Genomic DNA, 24,929 nt, shown 5'->3' with positions numbered 1-24,929 from the left:
CTAGCTCAGTCGAGGACGGGTGATCAGTAGCGTACGAACACGCAAGCGGTGAGGGTGGTAGCACGTATATTATTGTGTCGGGTGAGGCGTACGAAAACAACAGAGCACCCCTCCCCGGCGGACGGTGTAAAACGGGCTGCCAGCGGTGAGGCTGCAGAGCAGGCCGCTCGTCCAGCATGCAACCACCACCGAGAAAAGTAAGCCGACGAGATTGACATTCGCATTTCCATACATGTCACTCTTGTCATATATATTCTTAGAACGACAACTCTATACTCTTGTCGTATCCTTGCATTCGAGCTTTCTTCCGTCGTTTCCTCCTACTTCATTGATCGTTGCGAGTTCTTCCTAAGTCGAATACTACTGCACGTTGTTAGAACGCCTGCGAAACGTGTACCGAGCATGAATGAGTACCCTGGCGAAAATCTTTCAAGGTAACTGAATCGAAAGCAGTCAAAATGAAAAAAGGAAGAAAATAGGGAACGAAGGGTATAGGTCGCAACGTGTCATGTGTATCGAAGGAAGTACGAGGGGTTGACACTTGCTCTCGCCACGATCGAGATACGCGAATTTGACCGCGTATCGATCTTTAGCGACGTCTTACGGAAAAATTGACGTAAACGGCGCTCGAACGTTGCCACGATGAGAAAATCGATGCGCACTTCGGTCCTTCCTGCGAATCTATACCAAAAGCTGACCTCAAAATGTATAGAACAGGCCAAAGACCTGGTTCGTTTCGGATCGAAACGAACGTGCGTACCAACGGTTAAGTCACAATTTTATTTCCGCGATTTCTCGGTTTCTTCCATGGGCACATTCATAAAATATCGCTTCGTTCGAGTATGTAAAGCTCTGCGAACCCTGAAATTTCTATCTGTCATTATGTAACGGTGCGAGGTTCCACTTAAAATCGATGCTTGAAATTTTGAATGTAGGACAATTTTTTTCCGGAAGCCATGTTTTTTCGTGACAATTTCATGCAAATGTCACGGAAACGTGGTAGTTACGCATAATGAAGGAGGAAGAAACAATTTCCATGAGAAATTCTTGAACCGATCAAAGATTGTAACGAGGCAATTACGAAGATTGAAGGAACGTGTTCTTTGGGATTGATCCTAAAATTCGTAGAACAAAAGAACGTGTTTCAAGGTCGACCGAAATCTTGGCGATATCGATTTAAGAAACTACTGGTTCGGAACAATTTCTAGCTACTTAAATCATAGTAATTGTTCTCCATCGTACAGTTATCTCTGTCCCTTTAAAGATAACAGCATTTCCTGACCCATTTATCAAGGTGCACCAACCGGCCCTTTGCTTCGCTCCACGACAATGAAGTTTCGCAGTTAAAGATCCGGAGATTCCTGACCCACTTCGACTCGTCGAACACCAGCCGTGCGATAAGAATTCAAAAAGATCCGTGAAAAGAGAACAAATACACATTTTCTAACAGTTGTCCAAAAACATACTTCAGTTGAAATTTAAATCAACACGCTTTACGAGTGCTCGCCTCTATTTGCTTTTCGCGCTACGATTTCTTTTTCATCCCCTGTTTTTGTCTCTTTCAACCAACTTCGCGTTCACCTATTTTTTCCTTTTTTAAGGAAACTTCAATTTCAGCGGGATATTCGAAAAAGGAGGGTTATTTAGAAATTTTCGCGAAGAAAAATTGTTTGCTCGACCGATGAGAGATTTTTAAGCTCGAAAACTTTTTCCTTGTTTGTCCTCGTTGGCTCCGACTTGGCTCTTTGATCGATCAAATATTTCTCAAAATAATAAAAGTCTTTATTAAGGTCATGACTATAAATTTTCTTCGGTATGGCCTTCCGCTCGTTGCCTGGACATTTCTTGGCTATATCATGGTGCTTTGGCGAGAATGCTTCGGTTGAAAGCCTGACCTTCTCGTACTATCCAAGCTTAATTAAAGAATCAGCAACTTTCGTCGCTTTAGAATCATATCTCTCTCGCGTCGGACTAATGAAGGCAATAATTAAACTTCGATATTAATTAAATGAAATCGGATTACGTATTTATCCAATGTTTATTCGGCGAATAACAGCGATGGAAAAAGCTTCGACGCTTTATGCTCGTTCAGTGGCTCGAGTTGAAATTTCTGCACGCGGGCGTCAAAGTAGTCACGGAACAAAGAAAAAAAGGGCTTCCCTTGTTACTTGATATTTCCATTACCATATTTGCTACGATCGTTGACGCAAAGGGCAGAGGAAAAAAAACCTGGAAAATTTACATTCGCTCTCGGCAGCGATGAACTAGGCTTTCCCATTTAACGATCCGTGTAACAATGCATAACGTAACGAGCACACAGAAAGTAATTATGTATGAGTCCCTAGACCGTGAGCGTATCTCCAAGCTCTGTGCTTTCAAAAATGCAACGCCAGACTTTCCAACAAGGACAAGAGTGGGTGACTGCAATTTCGACAATTACACAGGTTGTCCCCGTGTGTTAAACATCGGCAATTGATTCGCTAGAGTTCACGGGGTCAATGCGAGCCCTGATGCGTAAGGGAGACGTCGATGCACCTGCTTGTACTACAAAATTGAACTTGACTTCGAACAATGTTACCGCTGATTAAAGCGTTACCCTTGTTAGCTTCCTCGGCGGACAATTATTGGGACGTGCAAGAGACCGATAACCGTGACGGGCAAAGGAGATTGCTTTTTATTCCACGTATAGTATATTTTCTTTTTTTTTATTATACATTTATTTTGTACATGTTATTGTATTTAATATTTTTTTTAGTCTGTGGATAACCGTGACGGACAAGGAGACTTTTTGTTCTATGGACATTTTTTCGTGGTTACTATATTTTATATTTCTTTTTTACGTTTAATAATTTTGTCGATAATACGTTCGTTCTGTTCTTTATTTTATATGCTCGCTAAAAACTATCTTCTTTGTTTAAATATTAGTTCTGGAATAACTAAAAAAGATTCGACTATCAAAATTGTAAAAAGATCATTGTATTCGTACTCACATTTTTTTTGCTGCGTTGAAAAAATATTCAAAACTAACTATTGCAAAATAAATTTAAATTAGTCACGAATGAAGACTCTTGCTGATACTCGGATCTCCTTAATTACAGGGAAATTATACAAAGTTTCTTAAGAATGTGCACGCAGAACAAGCGGCGAAGTTGCAAGCGAAGAACCAGCACGAGTGCGACCTTCTGGAAGATATTCGGTGAGCCTTAAACTTATGTAAAGGAGGATTAGACGAAAGCTCTTTTATATAGCCTAAGCTGCAGTTATTTTATGTCAGCGATTTCGATCCCTTCGAACTTTTACTTTTACTTTCAAACAATGTTCGAAGAATGCCGAATCGTTTACAGAACTTGCTTAACTACTTTAATGCCTTATATGCTAATGTATGTTTCAGTAATTTCACGATAAAAAAATCTGCTATTGAAAAGTCGTATTCAGAGGTAAGATTGCTACGTTACGAAGTATATTTCTAAGACTCTTCGAAATTTTGATTGGCAATCAATGTTTCAGGCACTACTTAAAATATCTTCCGCGTATTTAAATAAAAAGATCCCTAATATTCCGGACCTCAAAGTCGATGGTGGAGAGGAAAAATGGTGCACTTAATTTCTTAAAATTTCGTCGTTAGAAATTTCCTTCAGTTACAAAATTGTTAATTCCAGGAATATGTGGAATGTCTGGCGAACCGTTTTGGAAGAAAACGAAAAGCTCGCCAGGGCGCGATTAGCCGCTGTAGAAGTTTTTCAGCAGCAAATTGCTGACGATGCGAAAAGTTTAAAGATGCATAAAATTCAAATTTCTAAGAAGGTACCATTTTCTAAAACAACAGTAATCGTCGATGAAGTACACACAACACTGTTCTTTTTCAGGCAATCGACCAATTAATGATAGTACAAAAAGAGTTGCAAATGTGTGTACAAGATGTAGACAAAACAAAAAAATTATACTTCGATGAAGAGCATAGCGCCCACGATGTTCGCGACAAAGCAAAAGATATCGAAGAAAAGTACGTACATGCATAATCTGGCTGTTTAATCGATACAGTAAAATATTGATCATTTCCAGGTTGAAAAAGAAGAAGGGATCTTTCTTTCAATCGATAACATCATTACAAAAGAATAGTGCAAAGGTATGAAACTAACTGTCGATATGTAAAGAAAGAAGGTTCAGGTACTCGCTAAATGGGGTAAATAATCTTTGGTAATACCAGGGTTTCGGAAATACCAAAGTCCCAATATCTGAATGTTCCAAAATTGTAAGGTTTTAAGTCCCAATCTTAAACGACCCATAATCTCTTCAGTAGGCATTCGAACCGTCCATTACAATTGTCTGCGACTGCACCTCTGATTGTACTGAATACCCTGTACTTAATAAGAATTATTGTCTCCCGTTAGCGAGTATTATCTTTTTCTACAAATGTATAATATGCGCTTAGAATGTATCATTAATAGCTCTTTGTGTTTAGGTAAGCTCTAAACGGGATGCTTTAGAAGAAAAGTCCACGGGGGCTCGAAACGATTACTTACTTAGTCTCGCCGCTGCCAATGCACACCAGAATAGGTATTTTGTAGTTGATTTACAAAATACTATGCAAGTAAGTGAATTTTAATCGTTACTCATACTCTGTCTTGAAATTTTAATAGAGAAGGAATGAAAATGTCTATTCTCTTGTTTTCTTTAACAGTACTTAGAGCAAGGTGTTTACGATAAAGTAGCAGAATATTTAACTTTAATGGGTCGTACAGAACTTTTGACTTGTTTAGCTACGCAAAATAGTTTCGGTAAAATTCGCGACCAAGCGCAACAAGTGAGTAGTACAAGAGATCAAATTAAAATTCTCCTGAAACTTACTCTACAGTTAAATAGGTGAAAGAGATTACTTTTTCTGTTATTTATTGTTCGTACCTTTCGCAGCTAACTAGGGAGTACAATATACAATGTTGCTGCTTGTATTATCCAGTTCTAAAACAACATATACAATATGAATTCGAAGCTTGCGACAACGATCCAGTAGAGAGGTTTGCAAATAACATATAGAATGTAAATGGAAACTTTTTGCAGTAGTCAAGAAAAAATTTGTTACAGGATAACGGCCGATCATTCTGCTGCAGCTACGCTTGGAAAAGAAGCTCGTCGCTGGTCGACGCGAATAGCACGCGAAATAAGCAGTATCAGGGAAAATAATAGAAAATTACAAGTTCTTTTACAGCTTAAAGAGTCTGGACAAAAGGTTAACATAACATACGGCTAATCCTCCTTCAAATCCTCCGACTGTTTCTCCTTTCATTTTTCATTCCACGTTCAATGATAATTTACTAACAGTTATTCTCAATAACTGTCCTAGACTGATCCAAATGATCCACAAGGTCCAGATATAGACACAAAAATCGATGAACTGAAACACGCGATACGACGCGCTGAGGTAAGATATCTGGTGAAACGCGAATCACGTCAATTCTCTACCTTACCTGTTTACTTGTTCATTAGACAGCAAAGCTGAAGGCAGAAGCGAGAATAGAATGCCTTCGAAACGGTGGAGGTTTGTTAAACATCTGTTGTTCTGTTCTTTATGTGTTTAAAGCGGATAAAATTAATATGGTAAATCGCATCAATTAATCGATACGATTGTTGCGTATTTATTGTTTCTGCAGTGAACGTTGACGAGTGGTTACAAGAAGCTGAAACTCTGAGCGTCCAAGATATGCCACGCTCGGCCAGCTCCCTTTCCGTCAGAACCGATGCATCTGGAACAGCGGTATTTTAATCTACATCGAATAACATATATTCTAAAATCTGTACAATATATTTACGATACATTGCAGGAGCATCCGTCCTCAGATTCGTTCTACGATAGTGACGGAGATGGTGGTAGCGATTTAACTACCGTTGAACGACCGGGTAGTGCACGAAACGCTCCTCAGCAAGAGGAAACTACAGAGGAGAGGCAAAGACACGATAGCGAGGAAGTGGATGGTGTGTACAACACTCTACAAAAAGATAAAATCTTATTATTGGTTCCAAATGAAAGTAACAGTAAGATATTATTCGATCGGCAGCTCTGCTTGAACAGGAGAAGCAACGAATAGAACAGCTTACTGTCGGTTGGGATGACCCAACAGCGGTGAACTGGGATAACGAAGAGAAGGATGAGCAAACTGAAGTTCAAGAAACAGCCGAAGCACCTTCTACACAGCAAATATATAAATGCACCGCCCTTTATTCGTACACGGTATGAATATCAATTTAACTCTGTTATTATTCGCGTTAGAAATTAATCTTAAGAATTTGTTTTACAGGCGCAAAATCCTGATGAATTGTCAATTGTCGAAAGTGAACAACTCGAAGTCGTTGGAGAGGGCGATGGCGATGGTTGGCTACGAGCACGAAATTATCGCGGCGAAGAAGGATTTGTTCCTCAGAATTATCTTGATGTTGAGCGAGAGACAACATCTGGTTTGACTTCGCAAGGACCAGGACTGGTGCAACAAATATCTTTCTCTTCGGTAGATTACACTATCGACGATCACGATGCAGTCGACCCAGACGCTAATCTACAACCTGCTGCTCCAGAGAATATTGTACAAAATCACATAGGGGGTAAGTTAATCGTTGGAGTCTAAAAGGATAAAAGAAAAAAAGTTAATTTATTTTATGAATTAATTTATGGTTTTCTAGAACCGGAGCAATATTGTATCGCTCTTTACGATTACGATACTACGTGCGACGAAGAGCTTAGCTTCCTCGAAGGTGATATCGTAAAAGTGCTGAGAAAAGAACCGCATGACGTGGACGATGGATGGTGGGAAGGTGAATTACGTGGACAACGAGGATTATTCCCATCTTTAATTGTAGAACCTTGTGCTGCAGATGGCTCACCCTTGACTCCACAGGTTAAATTTGTAAATGTGGATACTTTAGAATGAACATAATTGCAAATTTTTAACTTGTCGATCCTTTTTCATTAGGAAAATATAACGCCACCGAGCTCCGCGCCACCGATGTTTACACCGCCTGAAGTTCTAGAATTTCTGTTAGAAGATGAATTAGCGCAAAATTCAATACAAGGTAATAGTAGTATTGTGCGAAGTGAATTGCAACGAGAGAAGTATTCTACCTCTCATATTTTACATAGGGTCGGAAAACAAACAACAATCAGATAATGTGAACACTGAGCAACAGCAGAAAGAACAACAGCAAGAAGGTTTTATAATAAATCTTTCAAAGGACCAAAAAAGTCATTATGGGTCGCAATTCGAAGGCGATAAGTCCGATGATGGGCCTGGTATAGTAGGTAAGCTTTAAATCATTATTTGTTACGTGCAGATTTGAATACACGCTTCAATGAAAACATAATTCTTATTCAGTTGTAGAAGTATCGGAAGATTCAGAAGCCAAGGTAAATAAAATTTTCTTAGACGATAGTAAAAAAAGAAGTTATTAAAAGTCCAGCTATGTATTATCCTTCTCTTAGATGAATGATGAGAAAGCAAAACATCCGCAATCTTTGAACACCGATCAATCTAAAGATGATTTCGGACTTGGTGTTGCACAAATTGTGATTACCGCGGCGACCCCAATGGAAGAAGTTGAACATCCGTTTCCCGGATTAGAGGAAACTGCTGACGATACGGTGAAATCCGCAGAAAGTTCCGAAGCTGATTTACCATCGAGTACTACCACTGATATGAACGAGAGTGATTGCAAAGAGGCCACCGTGATAATGGATGAGAGAGAAGAACAAGAAACTACAGAAGCAACAGAAGATATAGAAGAAAAGTCAACGGTCGATGATCTGCCTACAGATTCAGCACCGTTTCCGGTTAGTAGCAGTTCTGGCAGTGAAGCAGATTCAACATCCGGCCCAAGCACCGCCGATAATTCTCAATCGATACCGTCTCGTGGTACCGTAATCGAGGTACAGGATAATACAGAGGATATTGAAATCGTACCCGAGAAAATGGTGGTAGGAGGAAGGGCAAGTATTCCAGATGAATTACAGCCTGACCAGTTAGAAAAGCTACAAAATTTAAAAGAATCGAATGCCTAGGATTGACTAGACCTCGGAGATCCTGATTATCCTGCCTTAACAAATAAACTGGCTCTTCCGAAAAATCATCAAAATAAGTTTCAGCATTTACTGGAATTTTGGAAATCTCCGGAGGTTATTGGAAAGAAAGACTAACGAATAACGGAACAACTAACAAAATTTTTATGTTAATACTATGTACACAACTTTTTTGCTAGATGATATTCTAGTGAACTATTTAAAGAAGGGTGTTGCGACTTTTGCAACGTATTTACAAGACGTTAATGTACAGTCATAAGGTAATAAAGAAAATTGTCGATACCTATAATAGATGAAAACTTTTAGTTGTTTGTGTACATTTCAAAAGAATTATAATGGTGTTGCATGGAAAAGAAGTTATTGTTTTATTCATCTTTCATATATTTTTATGTATCTTTTTATATAATGTTTATTTAAAAAATCCATATACTATAAATCCCTTCATCCAATTCCATGTTCGTATAAGTGTTGCGTGATCATATAACTTTAAGGCTGCATCCTGAGAGCACCATCCAATCTTATCACTTCTCCATTCAGAAGATGATTTTCAATAATGTGTTGCGCCAGTTGAGCAAATTCATCCGGTTTACCCAATCTATTTGGATACGGTACTGTTTTCGTTAAATATACACGCACTTTTTCTGGTAGTTCTCCTAATAAAGGTGTATCGAATAATCCTGGTGCAATTGTGACCACGCGAATACCAGATCTTGCTAAATCGCGGGCCAGCGGTAAAGTCATACTGACAATTGCACCTTTGCTGGCAGAATATGCTGCCTGACCCATTTGACCCTCAAAAGCTGCAACGCTCGCGGTGTTTACTATTACTCCGCGTTGTCCATCTTCATCTGGTGTTACATTATGCATAAGACCCATACATGATGTTATAACACTAAATGTTCCAATAGTATTTACTTTAAGGACTCTCGCAAAATCTTCCACTTTATGTGCTTTCTTTGTGTTAGGATTATATACCTTATGTGCACAAGCTATTCCTGCAGCATTCACTATGACATTTAGGTGTCCATACTGATTTTCTATTAACTGTACTGTTTCTTCTATATTCTCTGGTATTGTTACCTGTAAAATGATACAAGATTAATTTAACATCAACAAAGTTTGATTTGTAAAAACAAAAATATAAGATCACAAATTATATACAGTGATTATTATATTTCATCGAAGGATATGATTAAAATTTCAATGTCAATTGATAATGGTTACTAATAGCAGTACTTATAGTATACATATAGGAAATTAAGACCAATGACAGTAATAGTCATATAACTAAAGTTAAGAATTATATAATAAATATATTGTACAATAATATACATTATATTATTAATTCAGAATTCAATTAAAATATTTTAATTACTATATTGCTAATGTATAAACTTAATTATTTTGCATTTATAAATTTTTTCTAAACAACGTTTTTTATTAATTCTATTACTGCTATTGGTAGTAGCGATGGTACTAATTTTTCATATTTACATCCATTGGCGAAAATATAGTATTGTTTCCTAAACTTTTAGCAATTTCATCTCCTTTTGACGTGGGTAGATCAGCAAGAATCACTTTGGCACCTTCCCTGACGAATCTTTGCACGGTTCCAAGTCCTAATCCGGAAGCACCACCGGTTACAAGAGTGACCAATCCCTAAAATGCATTACATGTTAATTGTATCTTTCATTTAAATGTATCTTTTTGCTATAATAGTTCTAGAATTTATTGGTATATTTAGAATATTATTGTAACAAAAATTATTAACTGTTCAAATTAATTATTTTCATCATAGTTCATAAAATATTAAATATAATGCATCCTTTGATCGCATAAATGTTTTTCTAACATAATACTGATCATATAAAAAGTAAGAATGAAATTATGTTATATTTCAAATAGTTACACATAATCTAATTTTTATTAACCACTGTTACCAAATAATTTATAGGGATTGCTACTAACAACAAATATATTTTAGCTTGTAGTCTTGTTATTACGCAAAATCAGAAAACCAAAAAATATAATGAATTTTGCTCAAAAAAATAATCATACGAATTTATTTTTCTACATTATTCGTTATTAATAATTATAAAAATTTCATTTAGTACTTTATTATATATATTATTCTTACAACAAAATAATAACAATTGAATGACATTTTATATTGTCAGTGTAACAATATTGTTGTCTTTGAATATTTTTCGTAACATTTTTCTTATGTGTTGTTTAAAGAATACAATTCGTAAGACTGTTACTATTAAAAAAAATATATGTATATATCGTATGTCCTTTTTTAATAATATTATTAACCACTTTTTAATATTACAGGATAAAGTAAAACATATAACTTTTTGTGAAGCATCTCTTCGAAAGTCACAATTATTTTTAAACAAAACTAAGTTTTTTATGTACATATATAACATAATTGTATAATAATATAAATGTGCGATATGGACCACATTTTCGAAAATATTCCTAATACTACATAAATATGCATTATATTCGTAATGATAATTGAACTTTGCATGTAAAAAAATGTTAAAACTTACTTTCAACATTCTGGTAACGTATAAAAAAAGAGTATACTAAATAAAAAGCAAACACTAGGAAAGAGAGTTAAATTCGTTCAATGCGAACGTGTTGTCTCGACTGGATTTACCGACCGACTGCAAATTATCTATATGAAACTTTGAACCATAGACATTCCTCCTTTCAACGTTTACACACACATATGTATATCTTTATCAACGAATCATACAAGAATAATTCAATCGTTTACTAAAGACAATCAATCGTATAATAAAAAAAGAAAAACGAGAGAATGAGTCTTCAATTTAATGTGTTTTAGTCGTTGGCAGTTTAAAGTATTAATTATATCAGAATTTCAGTTCAAGGCAATGTCTGATGAGGCATTTATAAATTCTACATGTGTAAAGTACAAGATATTAGCACATTGCAATTAAATATACTAATAAAATAATATTTATTTCTATTATATTTTAAAATTTTACGTTCATTCTATTATTGACAAGTATTCACACTTATTGAAATAGGCAAATACACTTTTGTAATAGTATTTATAATCGTATTTAACTATTTACAATATTGTAAATTTTATTATAAAATTTTGTCTTAATTATAAATTATATTATATATTGAAGAATGTATTTATTATATTTTGAAATGTAAATAAAATTACAAAATCTGAAATGTGGTTGTTGTTTTTTAATACTAGTATATTCGAATGATTGAATATTCTTGATATTCATTTATTTTAACTCGTATTTAAAATTATTATACATACATGTGTTTGGATATGTATTGTAAATAATTAAAAGCATTATGTTACATTTTTCATAAATACATATATATCTGTTTATATAAATATGTGATCTATTATCTCATCAATCTGATGTTTAGTCCATGACTGTTTTCAACCGCGCGGACAAAGTGCAAATATCTAAATTGCAAAATAATTGCAATTTAAATGCATATTATTTTTTATTTTAGTAACGATAACGTTAATAATATACAATCAGTTTTTTTTTAGTAAATTAGGAATTGATGTTATTGATATTATAGGTTATAAATTGTAAAATATTTATTCACATATAAATATAAATCAATACAATTAATGATGCATATTGCTCGGTTGAATTTGTTATCTTGTAATTCATGTTATAAATTTTATTATTGTAAATTATCAACTCAAGTGTTATCAGGTATTTATACATGTAATGTAATGCTTGTTCATACTCAAAAAATGTTTGTTTAAGATTATTATTAATGTGTTTTATCTTTAGATTTTCCAAAAACATTTAATCATAAAGATGCTGAGCATAAATGGTACCAAATTTGGGAAAAGAATAATTACTTTAATGCTAAAGACAGTCAGAAAGAAACACTGAGTATGATCTTGCCTCCTCCAAATATAACTGGAACATTGCATTTAGGACATGCATTAACTGTTATAGTTCAGGATGTATTAGCTAGATGGTATCTATAATTAACGGTAATTTATTGCTTAATTATTGTGGTATATAATATTTAAAATGGTCCTACATATAGGTATAGAATGAAGGGTCATCCTGTTGTGTGGATACCAGGTTTTGATCATGCTGGAATTGCAACACAAATAATGGTAGAAAAATATCTTTCTAAAGTAGAAGGTGTTTCTAAATCAGAAATTGGGAAAGAACAATTTCTTTCACTTGTATGGCAATGGAAAAATGACAAGGAAATTGCTATAAAATCACAGTTAAAAACTGTAGGTGCCAGTTTGGATTGGTCAAGAGAATATTTTACAATGAGTAAGGTATTTATTAAAATCTTCATATGTAAAAAATTTTATTTTTTTAATAAATAATTTATTCTTTTATAATAAATACTTTAGGACCACAATAAAGCTGTAGTAGAAGCATTTGTATTATTAAATGATCGAAATTTATTATATAGGAAAAAAGATATGATTAATTGGTCTCCTACTTTACGCAGTGCTATATCTGAGATTGAAGTAGAACGATTATACATCAAAGAAAAAACAAAACTTGAAATCCCAGGATATAAAAAGAAGATAACATTTGGTGAAATAGCACATATAGCTTATCCATTAAAAGATTCAAGTAAAATTTTATTTTGTAAATTTTCATTTACTAGATAAATTTCATGTGATAAATATAAAGATTTTTTTTAGAAAATGAAATAGTAGTTGCAACAACTAGGCCAGAAACTGTTTTTGGTGATGTAGCAATTGCTGTTCATCCAGATGATGAAAGATATACAGAATATATTGGAAAACAAGTTTGGCATACTTTAAGGGAAACTTATATACCTGTAATTGCTGATCCCTTAGTTGACAACAAATTTGGCACAGGTTAATATGACTGAAACATTAAAAGTATATAATGTAATGATCAAATTTATGATATAAAAAATTTCCAGGGGCTGTCAAAGTAACACCGGCACATGATCAGATGGACTATGCAATTGCAACAAATCATAAATTAGATATTATTGAGGTAATTGATGAAGATGGAAACATAACGACTGCAGGCAAACAGTTTAAGGTATAAGAAAATTGAAATTAAAATAATTACATTCTGAGCAAATTATTTCAGTGGAATCAGTTTTGATTGTTAAAATTTAATTTTGAAAATATTTCAGGGTTTGCCAAGATTTATTGCACGAGAGAAAGTCTTAAATGAACTCTCAAATAAAGGTGTTCTAAGAAGTGTAAAAGAACATGAAATGTGCATACCGATATGTTCACGATCTCGTGACATTGTAGAATGTATGTCGAAAGAACAATGGTTTATTAGTTGCAAAAATATGGCGCATCGAGCATTGCAAGCTGTAGAACAAGGGCATTTAAACATAGTTCCTGCTATCCATAAACAGATATGGTATGATTATCTTAATAATATTAGGTAAGAAAAGAACATGTAGTATGGAAAAATTAATAGCAATATTTACTCTTTCATTGCAATATTTTTGTTAGAGATTGGTGCATTTCACGACAAACATGGTGGGGACATCCTATTCCTGCTTATTATATTATAGTAGGAGATAAAATTGAATGGATTGTTGCTAGAACTGAAAATGACGCATATATCATTGCACAAAAAAAGTATGGACCTGATATTCAAATATACAGAGATCCAGATGTATTAGATACATGGTTTTCTTCGGCAATTCTTCCTTTTTCTGTACTAGGATGGCCAAAAGAGGTACAACACGCTAGTAGTTAAATAATATGGAAAATGTAACTATTTTGTTTCTATGTTTTAGACAGAAGATTTTAAAAAATATTTTCCCTTAACATTAATGGAAACAGGATACGATATTCTTTTCTTCTGGGTTGCAAGGATGGTTATGCTAAGCTTGGAACTAACTAATCAACTACCATTCCCTGTATGATTTTTTCTTAACATATGCTTCATAAAATTATATGTATTAAAATTTCCATTAATTTATAGGAAGTTTTACTACATGGTATTTTATGCGACGCTTATGGAAAGAAAATGTCCAAAACATTAGGAAACGTAGTTTCCCCTGAAAATGTTATTAATGGCATTAATTTAATTGTAAGTATCAACAATGCACCTTAATTCATGCTATAATTTATTTGTAGTAAAGATTTACTGCAAATAGGGTCTTACTACACAAATGAAAGAAAGTTACGATAAGGGCATTATAAATGAAACGACACTACGTCGAATGTTGAATGCAAACAAGAAAATGTTTCCTTCTGGTATACCAGAATGCGGTGTAGATGCGCTGCGCATGACTCTCTGTAGTCACAATATCAAAAGTTAGTCTACATTAATATGTTCTTTCATCATTTTACGTCATATGCATTATAATAAATATTATAATTATAATTATTTAAACAGATAAAAATATTAATTTCGATATATTGGAGTGTCAAACAAACAAATTCTTTTCAAATAAAATCTGGCAAGCAAGCAAGTATGTTTTATTTATGACAGCTGAAAAAAAATATCAAGAACCAAAAGACATGACAATTATTGATCGTTGGATTCTAAGTCGATTATCTTTAATGGTAACCACTGTTAATGAGACACTCTTGCGACGAGATTTTCATAAATCTGTTGCGGCACTTAAGCAGTTTCTATATTACGAATTTTGCGATTTTTATTTGGTAAGATAATAAAAAGTCATAATTGTAATTAACAAGAATGGAGGAAACATTTACTGTTTAGCTAAGATCTTATATGGATCATTTGTAGGAAGCAACTAAATGGGGATTTAAAAGTGAGGATGCGAATATTGATATAAGTCACACATATGGTTTAAGAACATGCTTGGAAGTATTTTTACGTGCATTTGCACCTATAATGCCATACTTGTCTGATGACTTGTATAATCGATTATCAAGTAAATTTCCAGAATTTCTATTAGTCCCATCATTAATGGAAGCACCATATCCAATGCCAGAGCAAGTAAGTATCAGTTGTATATCTTACTATATCTGAGAATTGTAAATAAACTGAAAGCATGATTATTACAGTATAACAAATGGAGAGACGTTACTTTGGATGAAAAAATAAAGGAAGTTTTACAAATAATTGCAGAAATTAGAAGTTCCATAGGTAAAATTAATAAAATGATAAATCCAGAAGGTAATATTGTTTTACACAACAAAATATAACAAGAATTAATTCATTAATTTTTTAACCTTACGTAATTTTTTTTTATTACAGTTCATATTGTAACTAATAAATCTGAAGACGTTAGTTTTTATAATAATACCATAAACTTAATTAAAGGTGGAAGCAAAATTCTAAATATTTCGGTATTCCCCGAAAATAATTATATAAAAGATGAAAGTAGCATATGTTATCCTTGCGATTCTAATTGTGCACTGTTTATTACATCACAAGTAAGTTCATTTTTATTACATTTTAAATTTCGTATTTATTACATTTTTTTTTTTAGGATCCTGCTATTTTAAAACAAATTGAACAAAATATTTCACACAAAAAAAAGATTTCAAGTGAAATATAATGTAAATAATCTGTACAAAAGGGTATTTAAAATAGTATTCTGATCTTTTTTAATATTTAAATTAAAGAATTAAGACTGTAATACATGTAAAATAAAAAATACAATTACTCATTTTTATCAACGTCCATATGTTCATCATCAGAGTCATTTTCACTTTCACTACTGTCATCTGTTTGCTCACTATCCGAATCCGAACTACTGGAATCAAACCACGCTTGCTTAGATAAATCATCATGTATTATTGTTTTCCATTCGTCTAATTTACGTAAATCTAAACTATAAAAATCATTCAGTGTATATTGTCGGTCTCCATCTTCAAACATGCCGCCATATAAATATAAAATGTTATGCTTCACAGCAAGTGCGGCATTTATTCTTGGACATGGCATAAATATATCTGTTTGACAAATTTCTTGTTCTTGTGTAACAGATGTTCGCGCGGGTCCTATTGTAACCGTGAAAATCCCATCGTCATGAGTTGTTACAGATTCGATAGGAATAGATGGTGATTCTTCCATTTCTTGTATTTCATTGTCATTATCGTCTTCATTTTCACTATCACATTCTTGCTCACCATCTTCTTTTGGTTTTCTTCTACGACGTCGTACGGTCACATCCTTTTTTCCGTGTAATGTCACTAATAATATTCAAATAAAAATGTTAAGAATCTTTATCTATTTATAATATTTGAAGAAAGAAAGTTCGTTCTATTTAATACGTTTACCTGTCCTCCATTGGAATTTTTCTAAATCTAGAGCCAGTAAATCATTATAAAATGTTCCATGAAGTTCTTCATCATCATCTTCATTATCAAAAACTCCGCCAAATAAATAGGCTAGATGTGACTGAACTAAAACCCCTGATACACTACATCTTGGTAATATTTTAATTCCTGATTGTTTTACAAGTACCCATTTCCATTTCAAACCAGTTTGATCATTTTCTGAAACAACAAATTTAATATTATTTAATATTTAAACAAAAATATTTTGAAATAAAGCAAACTACCTACTCTCAGGAGACATTAAATACATGTCTGTATGAACATAGCCTTTATCAACATCCTTTTTGATCCTCTCTTTACTATATCCTCCATACACAAGAACTTTATTGTCAGGTGTTGGTAACATTATACATCCAGACCTGGGAGGTGGTGAAACACCTACAATTTTATGAAAGATATTTACAATATAGAAATTTATTTTATTGAGCTATCTTTATACTTACCAGACATTTCAATCTTATGCCATGTATATGTGTCAAGATTAAATAGATATACATCATTGTAATATTTATAATCTCTTAAATTATCATGAAATCCACCAAAAATTATTAACTGCTTTTTTATGAGAGCCATTCGATGACCACTTCTGGCAGATGGCCCACCAGGAGATCTTAAATGAAAAATAAATAATAAGAAAAAAATATTTCTACTTATTTCTTAGAAGACATATACAACATACAAAATTTTTTCCCATTTCTTTGTTGCAAATCTGTACACCCATAAATCTTTATAGTGATAAAATTGTGATTCTGAAGGACTTGTAAATTCACCACCAAATATCCACAGTTCTCCCTTATTTACATTTGTGGTTACTGCTTGATGACTACACCGTGGAGGTGGAGAACCAGGTGCTTTTATAATAGTCCATTCATTTTTGCTTAAATTATATGTAAACATATCTCCATAAACGAAAGTCTAAACAAAAGAATATAATATGTATAAGTTTAACATATAATGTCAATGATATCTACACTGTATTTAGTATACCGTTCTTCCATCATGAAATTCTCCTCCAAACATAATAAGTTCATCTTTAAATGGGTGAGCTGTTAAAGTACAATTTATACGTCGAGATGGTGGTGCTACTGTTTTTTCAACAACATGTTTTCTTCTTGCTTCTTCTCTCTCAATTTCAGCAATCACATGTTCTATGTCATCCTAAGAAGATAAATTATTTTTTACATAAAAAACAGAAATATCATAGAATACATTTTAATGAATTAGGGTTGAATTAATTGTTATTTGCTAACGTAAATTCAATATTTTATAACTCAGGAATTTAACTTTGAAATATTTATAAATTTCTCTAACCTCACCACGTGCAGCCAATTCCTTTTTCTGTTTAGAGTTTAATTTCTTTTCAGTTTTAAGTGCAGTTTTTACACTGCCACTTATTTTCTTCTTATTTTTATCTTTTTTACCCATATTAAACAATAAAATGTTTTATACTTGAAAAATTGTTTGTGTTTTCAAAGTTAATACTACAGGTGACCCGAAAATTGTATATACATTTAATATAAGTGCCTTTTAATAAAAGTCAATTTGATCAAAAAATGTATTTAAATTATAAATTCAAACTTTATTATCAATATATCAATTGTAATTGTTTCTGAATAAAGGTATGTTTGCATAAATTATATACAAAGTCATTTATTTGTATTAACAAAATGTTAACATATAAACAATGTTTTCAGTGATGTACTTTGAAAGTATGCTGTGTTAAATTAACATTAAATAAATTATATTTTATATGAATATACAATGATATATTTTGTTATCATAGAATATGTTTTCTATTAGTAAAGTAATATTATTTTAAGTTCATACTTTATGAGAAAGTATTTGATTTTACTTTTACTATAGAAAATTAGATTTGTAAATGTTTTAAGAACTTAAATTTATATTCATTTTTATTCCATGTAAATAACACTTAAAAATATATCAATTGGAAGAATGTTCTGAAATAAGGTACACTTCCTTAGTTGAAAGTCGATTAAGTATTACTTCTGTGGCAAACGTCAAAGCTGAAACAGTCAATTGGAGTTTCTAGTTTTCGAAGAAAAAGTGACGTATTAAAATTTGTCCTGTTTCAAGAAAACATTTTATTTATTATATCATATCTCACAGTAATCCTGTGAGATTGTCTCCTCAGTTATTCGTGACATCGTCACCGTTCTAATACGTGTCCATGCAATGTTAGTTGGATCTCTGACTTACAAAGCACTACGTTATTTTTTTAGTGGTCACCACATCAATGTTGTGATTATTTTCACATCTGATTAATTGTATCGTAATCGAGTAAAGAGAAATACTCGATCAAATCATGTTTTGGGCAAATAATTACGTGTCATCGCCTCATATTGAGGCACTACTTAACAAAGAGGTAAAGAAATTAACTTCTGTTAGATAAAGGTATTATTTTACTGATTAGAAATTTCAAAGCTTAAACAATTTGTCAAGAATCTAACCTTTAGATACTATATATTTTTTAGTGTGTTATCTAACGGCGTATTATGCATTTTTTTATATCATGAGATTTAAGTTTTTCTATGACATTAATCATGTTTAAACATTTTCTTCAATCTTTAATCTATGAGTTTACAAAAAAATGTAATTTGTTTTTAAACTTCCAGAATGTTTCATTATATGATTTAATGGATGAAGAAGATATTTTACAAGAATGTAAAAGCCAAAATAAAAAACTTGTTGAATAGTAAGTAATATGAGCCCATCTCTATAAATATTAACTATTTTTAATATAATAATAATTTTAGTTTAACAAGATCTGATGTAATGGAAGAATTAGTAACTCTTACAACTAAAGAACCATCAACAGAAATAGAAGAACGTTGGCGTTACAAGTATCCAAATGTTGCTTGTGAATTATTAACTTGTGATGTACCAACTTTAAATGAGAAACTAGCAGGTATAGAAGCTAGTTGAAGTTTTGTTTATGCAGAAGAGTTTAATTTATGAAACATATAGACTAATATTCATTGTATTTTAGACGATGACACACTTCTGGCAAAACTTTATTCATTTATTGATACGGATCAGCCTTTGAATCCATTATTGGCATCATTTTTTAGTAAAACTATTGGGGTCCTTGTTGCTCGTAAAACTGATCAGGTGATTATATTATTAAAAGTACAAATTTAATAGAACTAATTTTGAAGCTAAGAAAAACATAGTTACTTAATAATAATATTAATAACTATAGTATTATCATGTGACAAACATTAAACATTAAATATTCTTTTTTTGATCCCCCGTCTATAACCCAAACCTATAATCCTATGTTCCTATCTTTCTCTCAGAACTGGTATTCGTACCAGTACACTTGTTTGAAGGTTTTAGATTTTTTGAAAAGTCGTCAAACATGTGTTGATTTACTTTTACACCACTTAGAAACATCTGCAATTATGGATTTAGTATTAAAACTTGTTACTCAAGTGGAAGACACTGATATGCGGCAGAATATATTAAATGTAAGTAGTAATGATTGGAGGATCTTATATAATATGCAGATTTAGTAAATATGACATAAATTATAGTATATTTAGTTGGATATCTTCATTTAAATTTAATGTATGTATCTCAACAGTGGTTACATAGTCAGCAGTTAGTACAAAGATTGGTAAAGTTATTATCTCCTAATTCTGAGGCAAGTAAGCATGCAAATGCTGCACAATTGCTTTGTGATATGATAACTGTTGCAAGAGAACATCAACGTACATCTACAAAACGCACTGAACCAGATCCTATTTTAAATACTCTTGAATCGTAAGTCTAAGAAAAAAACAAATAAATTAAATATACATACATGTTATCAAAAATGAGTGTGATATTTAAAGTAAACTAATTTTTTATTTACAGTACAGATACAGTATGTTTGTTGCTGGAGACTATTCTAACTGGAGAGAAACTAGAAAGTAGTATTGTTGGTGGAATTCAAGTCCTCCTTACACTTTTGGGTCAAAAAGCTAACAAGTAAGAATATAAGTTATTAACAATATTATTGTTTACAAGGATTTACAAGGAGGTATATCTACCAATAGTAATATTTAAACTTCCAGCGCGATAAATGAGGGCGACATTCATGGTAATAATATTGGAGATGAAGTTACAGACAATGAGCAACGCCTGAAAATATCCAGTGCAACCTTGCCTTATTTAGAACAACTTCACAAACTTCTTTTAGATCCTCCTTCTGTAAATATTGCATACAATGTTATCCACTTTTTAAAAGCCGTTAAAAAAATAATATTAATACTCAAAGTACATTACGATTTTATTAATATGCTTTTATATCACAGAAACCTGCTGTTAAAACAACTGCTGGCGAGTTAAAATGTCCATTAGGTAATACACGTTTACACGTTGCAAAATTATTCACAACTCTCATGACAACCGAAAATGTAAAAATTTACGAGTCTTTAGTAGAATTAGGAACATTCCAAACATTATTGGTAAGTAAAATATGTCGAATAAAAGTAGTTCACGATATTGTATGTATAAGCTTCATTTTTTTATTCCTTAAGGATTTATTTTTTAAATACATATGGAACAATTTTCTACATACTCAAGTACAATTGTGCCTGGCTTTAGCTATTAATTGTGATTTTAAGGATACAAATGACATCATTTATAATAATGTAAGTATTATACAAAAAAAATATAATTATTATTATACATAAGAAAATACTTATTTCAACTATTTTTTAGATATTTGTCAAATGCAAATTAATAGATCGAATATTAGAAGCATGGGACGATAATGATAGTAAACAGTATGTTAAATAACAATTGTAAATTCATACTTGATTATAATATAATGGATTTATTTAAATAATCATTATCATTTTTTAGAAATGCAGAAAATGGAATTAGACAAGGTTACATGGGCCATTTAATAAACATTGCAAATAATATTGTTAATCAGCGTGAAAAAAGTGAAGGTTTAGATAAATTTTTAAAAGATAATGTATCATCAGAATGTCTTACTAAATGGGAAAATCTTGTAAATACGAAATTAGCGAAAATTAATAAGACCCATCAAATTATATTGGTATATTTGAATTTTTATATATATTCGCATACTTTCAAGTTAGCGTTAGAATATTTGGAATGTTACTTGAATCGTACTTTACATTTTTTTAGGGTGGAATGGCTCAAACATTTATGACAAATTCCAGTGAAAATCCAGATGAATACAGTTCTGATTCACAAGAAGAATTTCTTCAAACTCAACGAAGTGAACAAGTTAGTACTTTATTATGGATTTATGAAATAACAGGTTGTTAGAATTGAAAATGTTTTATTAACGGGTTGTAGTAAATCATTATTTAATACTTCATTATATGAACAGTTTTATTCGAATTATGTGGGGCAACATATGACATCGCAGTTTATTGAAAATTTTGGATTTCACGACGATCAGTTTAATGACGGTGATGATGCCCTTCAGTAAGTATTCTAATGGATATTTCAACTTATATTTTATTACTAATACATATGCAGTTTGCGTGCATTCCGAAGTGTTTAGTTGCCTATGATTGTAAAGCAAAAGACCATTTAGATGTTGATATTAGGTATTGCAAACAATTGAAAGAAAACTAGGAAAGTAACAATATATTGAAAGAATATAATGTAACGTCATATTTTTGCAACACCCTTTTTTTTTATACAAAAATACTATTATAGTAACTCGGTTGTCCAATTAACAACATTGGCCTTTACTCTCAGTGAGGAAGATCTCGACGGAAAGGAAGACCTGTTCAATAAGGTACAAACAATGTTAACAAGGAATATTTTTTTACTTGTCCTTTCAATGTGTTTCAAATTGGAAAATTACGTTCGTATAGATATGTCAGCAAAAACAAAAGGCGGGCTTGGAGGACTGTAGTGCAGGAGTAGAATGGGGTGATGAAGGTGAACTTACTTTTCAAACTGTGGTGGATAAACGAGACTGGCCATCAAAGCAACAACACAATGATTCTAATTCGTCCGATGAAGACGAGGAAGACCCATATATGCATATGGAAATTGATTTTACTAAATGTATGTTTTTATTTTAAACAGTCATTATGCGTTAAAATTCTATAATTATAAAGCGTTAATATGCGGTATTAACGCTTCTAATCTTAGTTTGGGCTCCAACTGAACCAGCATGTACCGGTACTTCGATTCCTGAAGCGAATCCGTGGGCTGTTGTACCACCAGAACCGGTTGAATCCACTGGATGGGCAAACTTTGATAATTTTGAAAACACTGTCAGCATGGAAAACACTGTGATAGTAGATAATAAATTGTGCGATGAAAGAAAAAACAAAGCGCTGGATGCTATAACAGATCAAAATAAAATGGAAACAACATCCGGAAATGAAGTAGCTGTAGAAGCTGTTAGTACAAATGATATGAAAATTGAAGATTCTAACGATAGTACTGTATCGCACACAGAAACAAATGTAAATCATCAAAGTACCGAAGACAATTTGTATTCTGGGTGTACCGCTGATAAAAATGCAAATCCAAGTGAAATTATAGATAGCACGTAAGTATACCATAATAGAGTTCTTAATATTATTATAATATGATGAAGAATGTAATATATCGCATATACTTTAGAGAAACCAAATGCGAAGAAAATGTAAAAACTACTGAACCTGAATCGACTACGATACAAAATGAACAAACCTTGAACGATCATAAAGTTACCTGTAGTGAAAAGAATGTGTCATCGGAAGCTGTATTACCACCAACAGATGCCAAATGAGAAGTTATTTCTTGAGTATGATATTGCAATAGAACAAAAAAAAAATCATATCAGTATAAATTTGTACGAATGATCAGAATATATATATAATTACGTCCCTATATTTTCATTAGATCACATCAATTGTGCTTCATTGCGTTGGCGTCTAGGTAACAATTTACAGCAGGGTACAAATGCGGAATGAAAAGTAAAAAAGACTAACCAACGCTCAACTACGATTAGTGTATTATTTGAAGTATATGCGTTCCCAGATTGCCAACATTTTGATTCTAGGTACATATACGTGAAATACGATTTTCCGACCTTCTCGATGAATACTGTTATCGAAGAGATTCTTTAGATTGTTATTTATACGTAATGAACATGAAACTTAATTGCAAATGTAAATGAAGCAATCGGAGATTCTTTATATTGTGGATTTGATATATTGCATGACGAGCTAGACAGAGTACAGTTTGTACAAAAACGGAATATCCATAAACTCCAAGATAGAAGAAATTTTTGCTCGATTGCTCGATACTTGGTCTCTCAGAAGTATTATATACCGATGTGTGTGTATATGTACATTTTAATACATATATACATGTATTGTAATGTCTTAAATAATATTAATACAAGGCTCCGCAAAGAAACATCATAAATAATATTTCATAAAGAACTGGTGCTTTTGCTTCTTCGTTCGATAAGGCAAAGGTACTTACGTGCAGTGCCTATTATTTCATTAAATGTATGCTCGTACAACGATGCAATACAAGACAAGATAAGAAATTATGTATTTTTATTACGTTGATGGAAATATTCAGCCAATGTATACACATATAATGTAACTCAAGTATTTCAATAATGAATTTATCATTATTTGCATTCCACTAAAAATTCTGTACGAAACGTTAATAATAATTTCTCAAGATGATCTTCCAAAATGTATAGTATTAAATTGAAGGATTTGATTTAAAATAGTGTATGCCTTGGTTAATATGTATGTATAGGTTTTTAATATGGAGTTTTGTGATCTTTTTTCTCTGATTATTCAACAAATTTTGTTTGTCTTAACAGTTTTTGGTATGATAATATGTTTATAATACCGTACATGAAATATTGTACATAAATAATAAATATAAGCAGTGTTCAAAATTAAAAAAACATTATTATTACTTTTAATATCTTTATTAAGTATTATTTAATATTGCTGGTGCAATTAACATATTGTGTACTGTCACATTGCATCGGAAGAAGACAGAGACAGCGCTTAATTTTATTATTTTAATTTTTTATACTTTATTATTACCTTACAATAGTATAAATTAGTTTAATTCGTCGTTATTAATATTGCAAACATTATTCCATATATTATTTTAAATTAATACCATTGAAGTTTGAATGTATCGCGAACAACATATGATGTAACAGTAATCAAAGTGTTTTTAAACTGATAAATTAATACAGGAGAATATAAGCAAATTCCGTCGTGATAGAGAATGATTGTACTTCGGAAAAACATTATTTTATTAAGTTACTTAAATTATCCATTTTCATGTAATAGTAACATATATTACATGTAAGTATAATATATGGAAATAAATATAAAACTCTTATAATTTAAGAATTAGGTAATTAGTGAATGGTGTTGATTACGATAATAAAATAATTTGAAAAGGTACTGACGAATTATATTATTTAGAAAAAAACACGTTTGATGTACTTATATGACGTACATATTAACTACAATTATTATTTTGATCAGCAAGGCTTGAAGAAGAAATATTCAAAGCTTG

The 24,929-nt window shown here is 31.9% G+C and overlaps 5 protein-coding genes across 8 annotated transcripts; 3 read left to right on the top strand and 2 right to left on the bottom strand.

The window, feature by feature from the left end:
• The first annotated feature begins 13 nt into the window (after positions 1 to 13).
• Positions 14 to 8,418, top strand: LOC100883304 (protein nervous wreck). The gene is made up of 22 exons (XM_076529865.1): positions 14 to 197; positions 3,099 to 3,196; positions 3,392 to 3,437; positions 3,508 to 3,593; positions 3,660 to 3,804; positions 3,867 to 4,003; positions 4,063 to 4,126; positions 4,463 to 4,591; positions 4,682 to 4,804; positions 4,912 to 5,015; positions 5,083 to 5,227; positions 5,342 to 5,419; positions 5,485 to 5,536; positions 5,649 to 5,752; positions 5,820 to 5,970; positions 6,054 to 6,226; positions 6,294 to 6,594; positions 6,673 to 6,887; positions 6,963 to 7,062; positions 7,130 to 7,288; positions 7,362 to 7,393; positions 7,469 to 8,418. The coding sequence occupies exons 1-22, from the start codon at positions 177 to 179 to the stop codon at positions 8,042 to 8,044; spliced, it is 3,039 nt and encodes a 1,012-aa protein (XP_076385980.1). The 5' UTR covers positions 14 to 176; the 3' UTR covers positions 8,045 to 8,418.
• Positions 8,404 to 11,044, bottom strand: scu (hydroxysteroid 17-beta dehydrogenase 10). Its single transcript, XM_003708421.3, has 3 exons — positions 10,618 to 11,044; positions 9,557 to 9,721; positions 8,404 to 9,142 (listed from the first exon to the last, which is right to left on the bottom strand). Exons 1-3 carry the CDS (start codon positions 10,624 to 10,626, stop codon positions 8,549 to 8,551), a joined length of 768 nt encoding a protein of 255 aa, XP_003708469.2. The 5' UTR covers positions 10,627 to 11,044; the 3' UTR covers positions 8,404 to 8,548.
• Positions 11,045 to 11,458: 414 nt separating this feature from the next.
• Positions 11,459 to 15,712, top strand: ValRS-m (Valyl-tRNA synthetase, mitochondrial). Its single transcript, XM_076529866.1, has 16 exons — positions 11,459 to 11,790; positions 11,872 to 12,064; positions 12,137 to 12,383; positions 12,462 to 12,690; positions 12,762 to 12,941; positions 13,010 to 13,134; positions 13,232 to 13,494; positions 13,566 to 13,794; positions 13,856 to 13,978; positions 14,044 to 14,151; positions 14,219 to 14,378; positions 14,461 to 14,729; positions 14,818 to 15,030; positions 15,099 to 15,210; positions 15,292 to 15,470; positions 15,527 to 15,712. Exons 1-16 carry the CDS (start codon positions 11,703 to 11,705, stop codon positions 15,593 to 15,595), a joined length of 2,787 nt encoding a protein of 928 aa, XP_076385981.1. The 5' UTR covers positions 11,459 to 11,702; the 3' UTR covers positions 15,596 to 15,712.
• Positions 14,817 to 17,979, bottom strand: LOC100883642 (kelch domain-containing protein 4). Its single transcript, XM_003708428.3, has 7 exons — positions 17,691 to 17,979; positions 17,367 to 17,537; positions 17,059 to 17,294; positions 16,823 to 16,989; positions 16,608 to 16,757; positions 16,320 to 16,538; positions 14,817 to 16,232 (listed from the first exon to the last, which is right to left on the bottom strand). The coding sequence occupies exons 1-7, from the start codon at positions 17,802 to 17,804 to the stop codon at positions 15,700 to 15,702; spliced, it is 1,590 nt and encodes a 529-aa protein (XP_003708476.2). The 5' UTR covers positions 17,805 to 17,979; the 3' UTR covers positions 14,817 to 15,699.
• Positions 17,980 to 18,359: 380 nt separating this feature from the next.
• Positions 18,360 to 24,814, top strand: fmt (phosphatase 6 regulatory subunit 1-like protein fmt). 4 transcript variants are annotated; one of them, XM_012297594.2, is made up of 19 exons: positions 18,362 to 18,762; positions 19,013 to 19,092; positions 19,154 to 19,305; positions 19,387 to 19,508; positions 19,697 to 19,867; positions 19,984 to 20,162; positions 20,256 to 20,369; positions 20,456 to 20,591; positions 20,696 to 20,848; positions 20,921 to 21,034; positions 21,105 to 21,169; positions 21,249 to 21,447; positions 21,540 to 21,641; positions 21,748 to 21,845; positions 22,083 to 22,164; positions 22,244 to 22,439; positions 22,527 to 22,932; positions 23,007 to 23,169; positions 23,268 to 24,814. In XM_012297594.2, the coding sequence occupies exons 1-18, from the start codon at positions 18,703 to 18,705 to the stop codon at positions 23,152 to 23,154; spliced, it is 2,577 nt and encodes an 858-aa protein (XP_012152984.2). In that variant the 5' UTR covers positions 18,362 to 18,702; the 3' UTR covers positions 23,155 to 23,169; positions 23,268 to 24,814. The 4 variants fall into 4 exon arrangements, with proteins under 4 accessions (XP_076385982.1, XP_012152984.2, XP_012152985.2 ...); XM_076529867.1 differs by having other exon boundaries at positions 18,360 to 18,762; positions 22,548 to 22,932; positions 23,007 to 24,814; XM_012297595.2 differs by having other exon boundaries at positions 22,125 to 22,164; positions 23,007 to 24,814.
• The last annotated feature ends 115 nt before the right edge of the window (positions 24,815 to 24,929 follow it).

Source organism: Megachile rotundata, chromosome 3 (assembly GCF_050947335.1).
Source record: "Megachile rotundata isolate GNS110a chromosome 3, iyMegRotu1, whole genome shotgun sequence".
Lineage (NCBI taxonomy): Eukaryota > Metazoa > Arthropoda > Insecta > Hymenoptera > Megachilidae > Megachile > Megachile rotundata.
The sequence above is the reverse complement of the archived record's forward strand: the minus strand, read 5'-3'. Positions and strand labels throughout refer to the sequence as shown.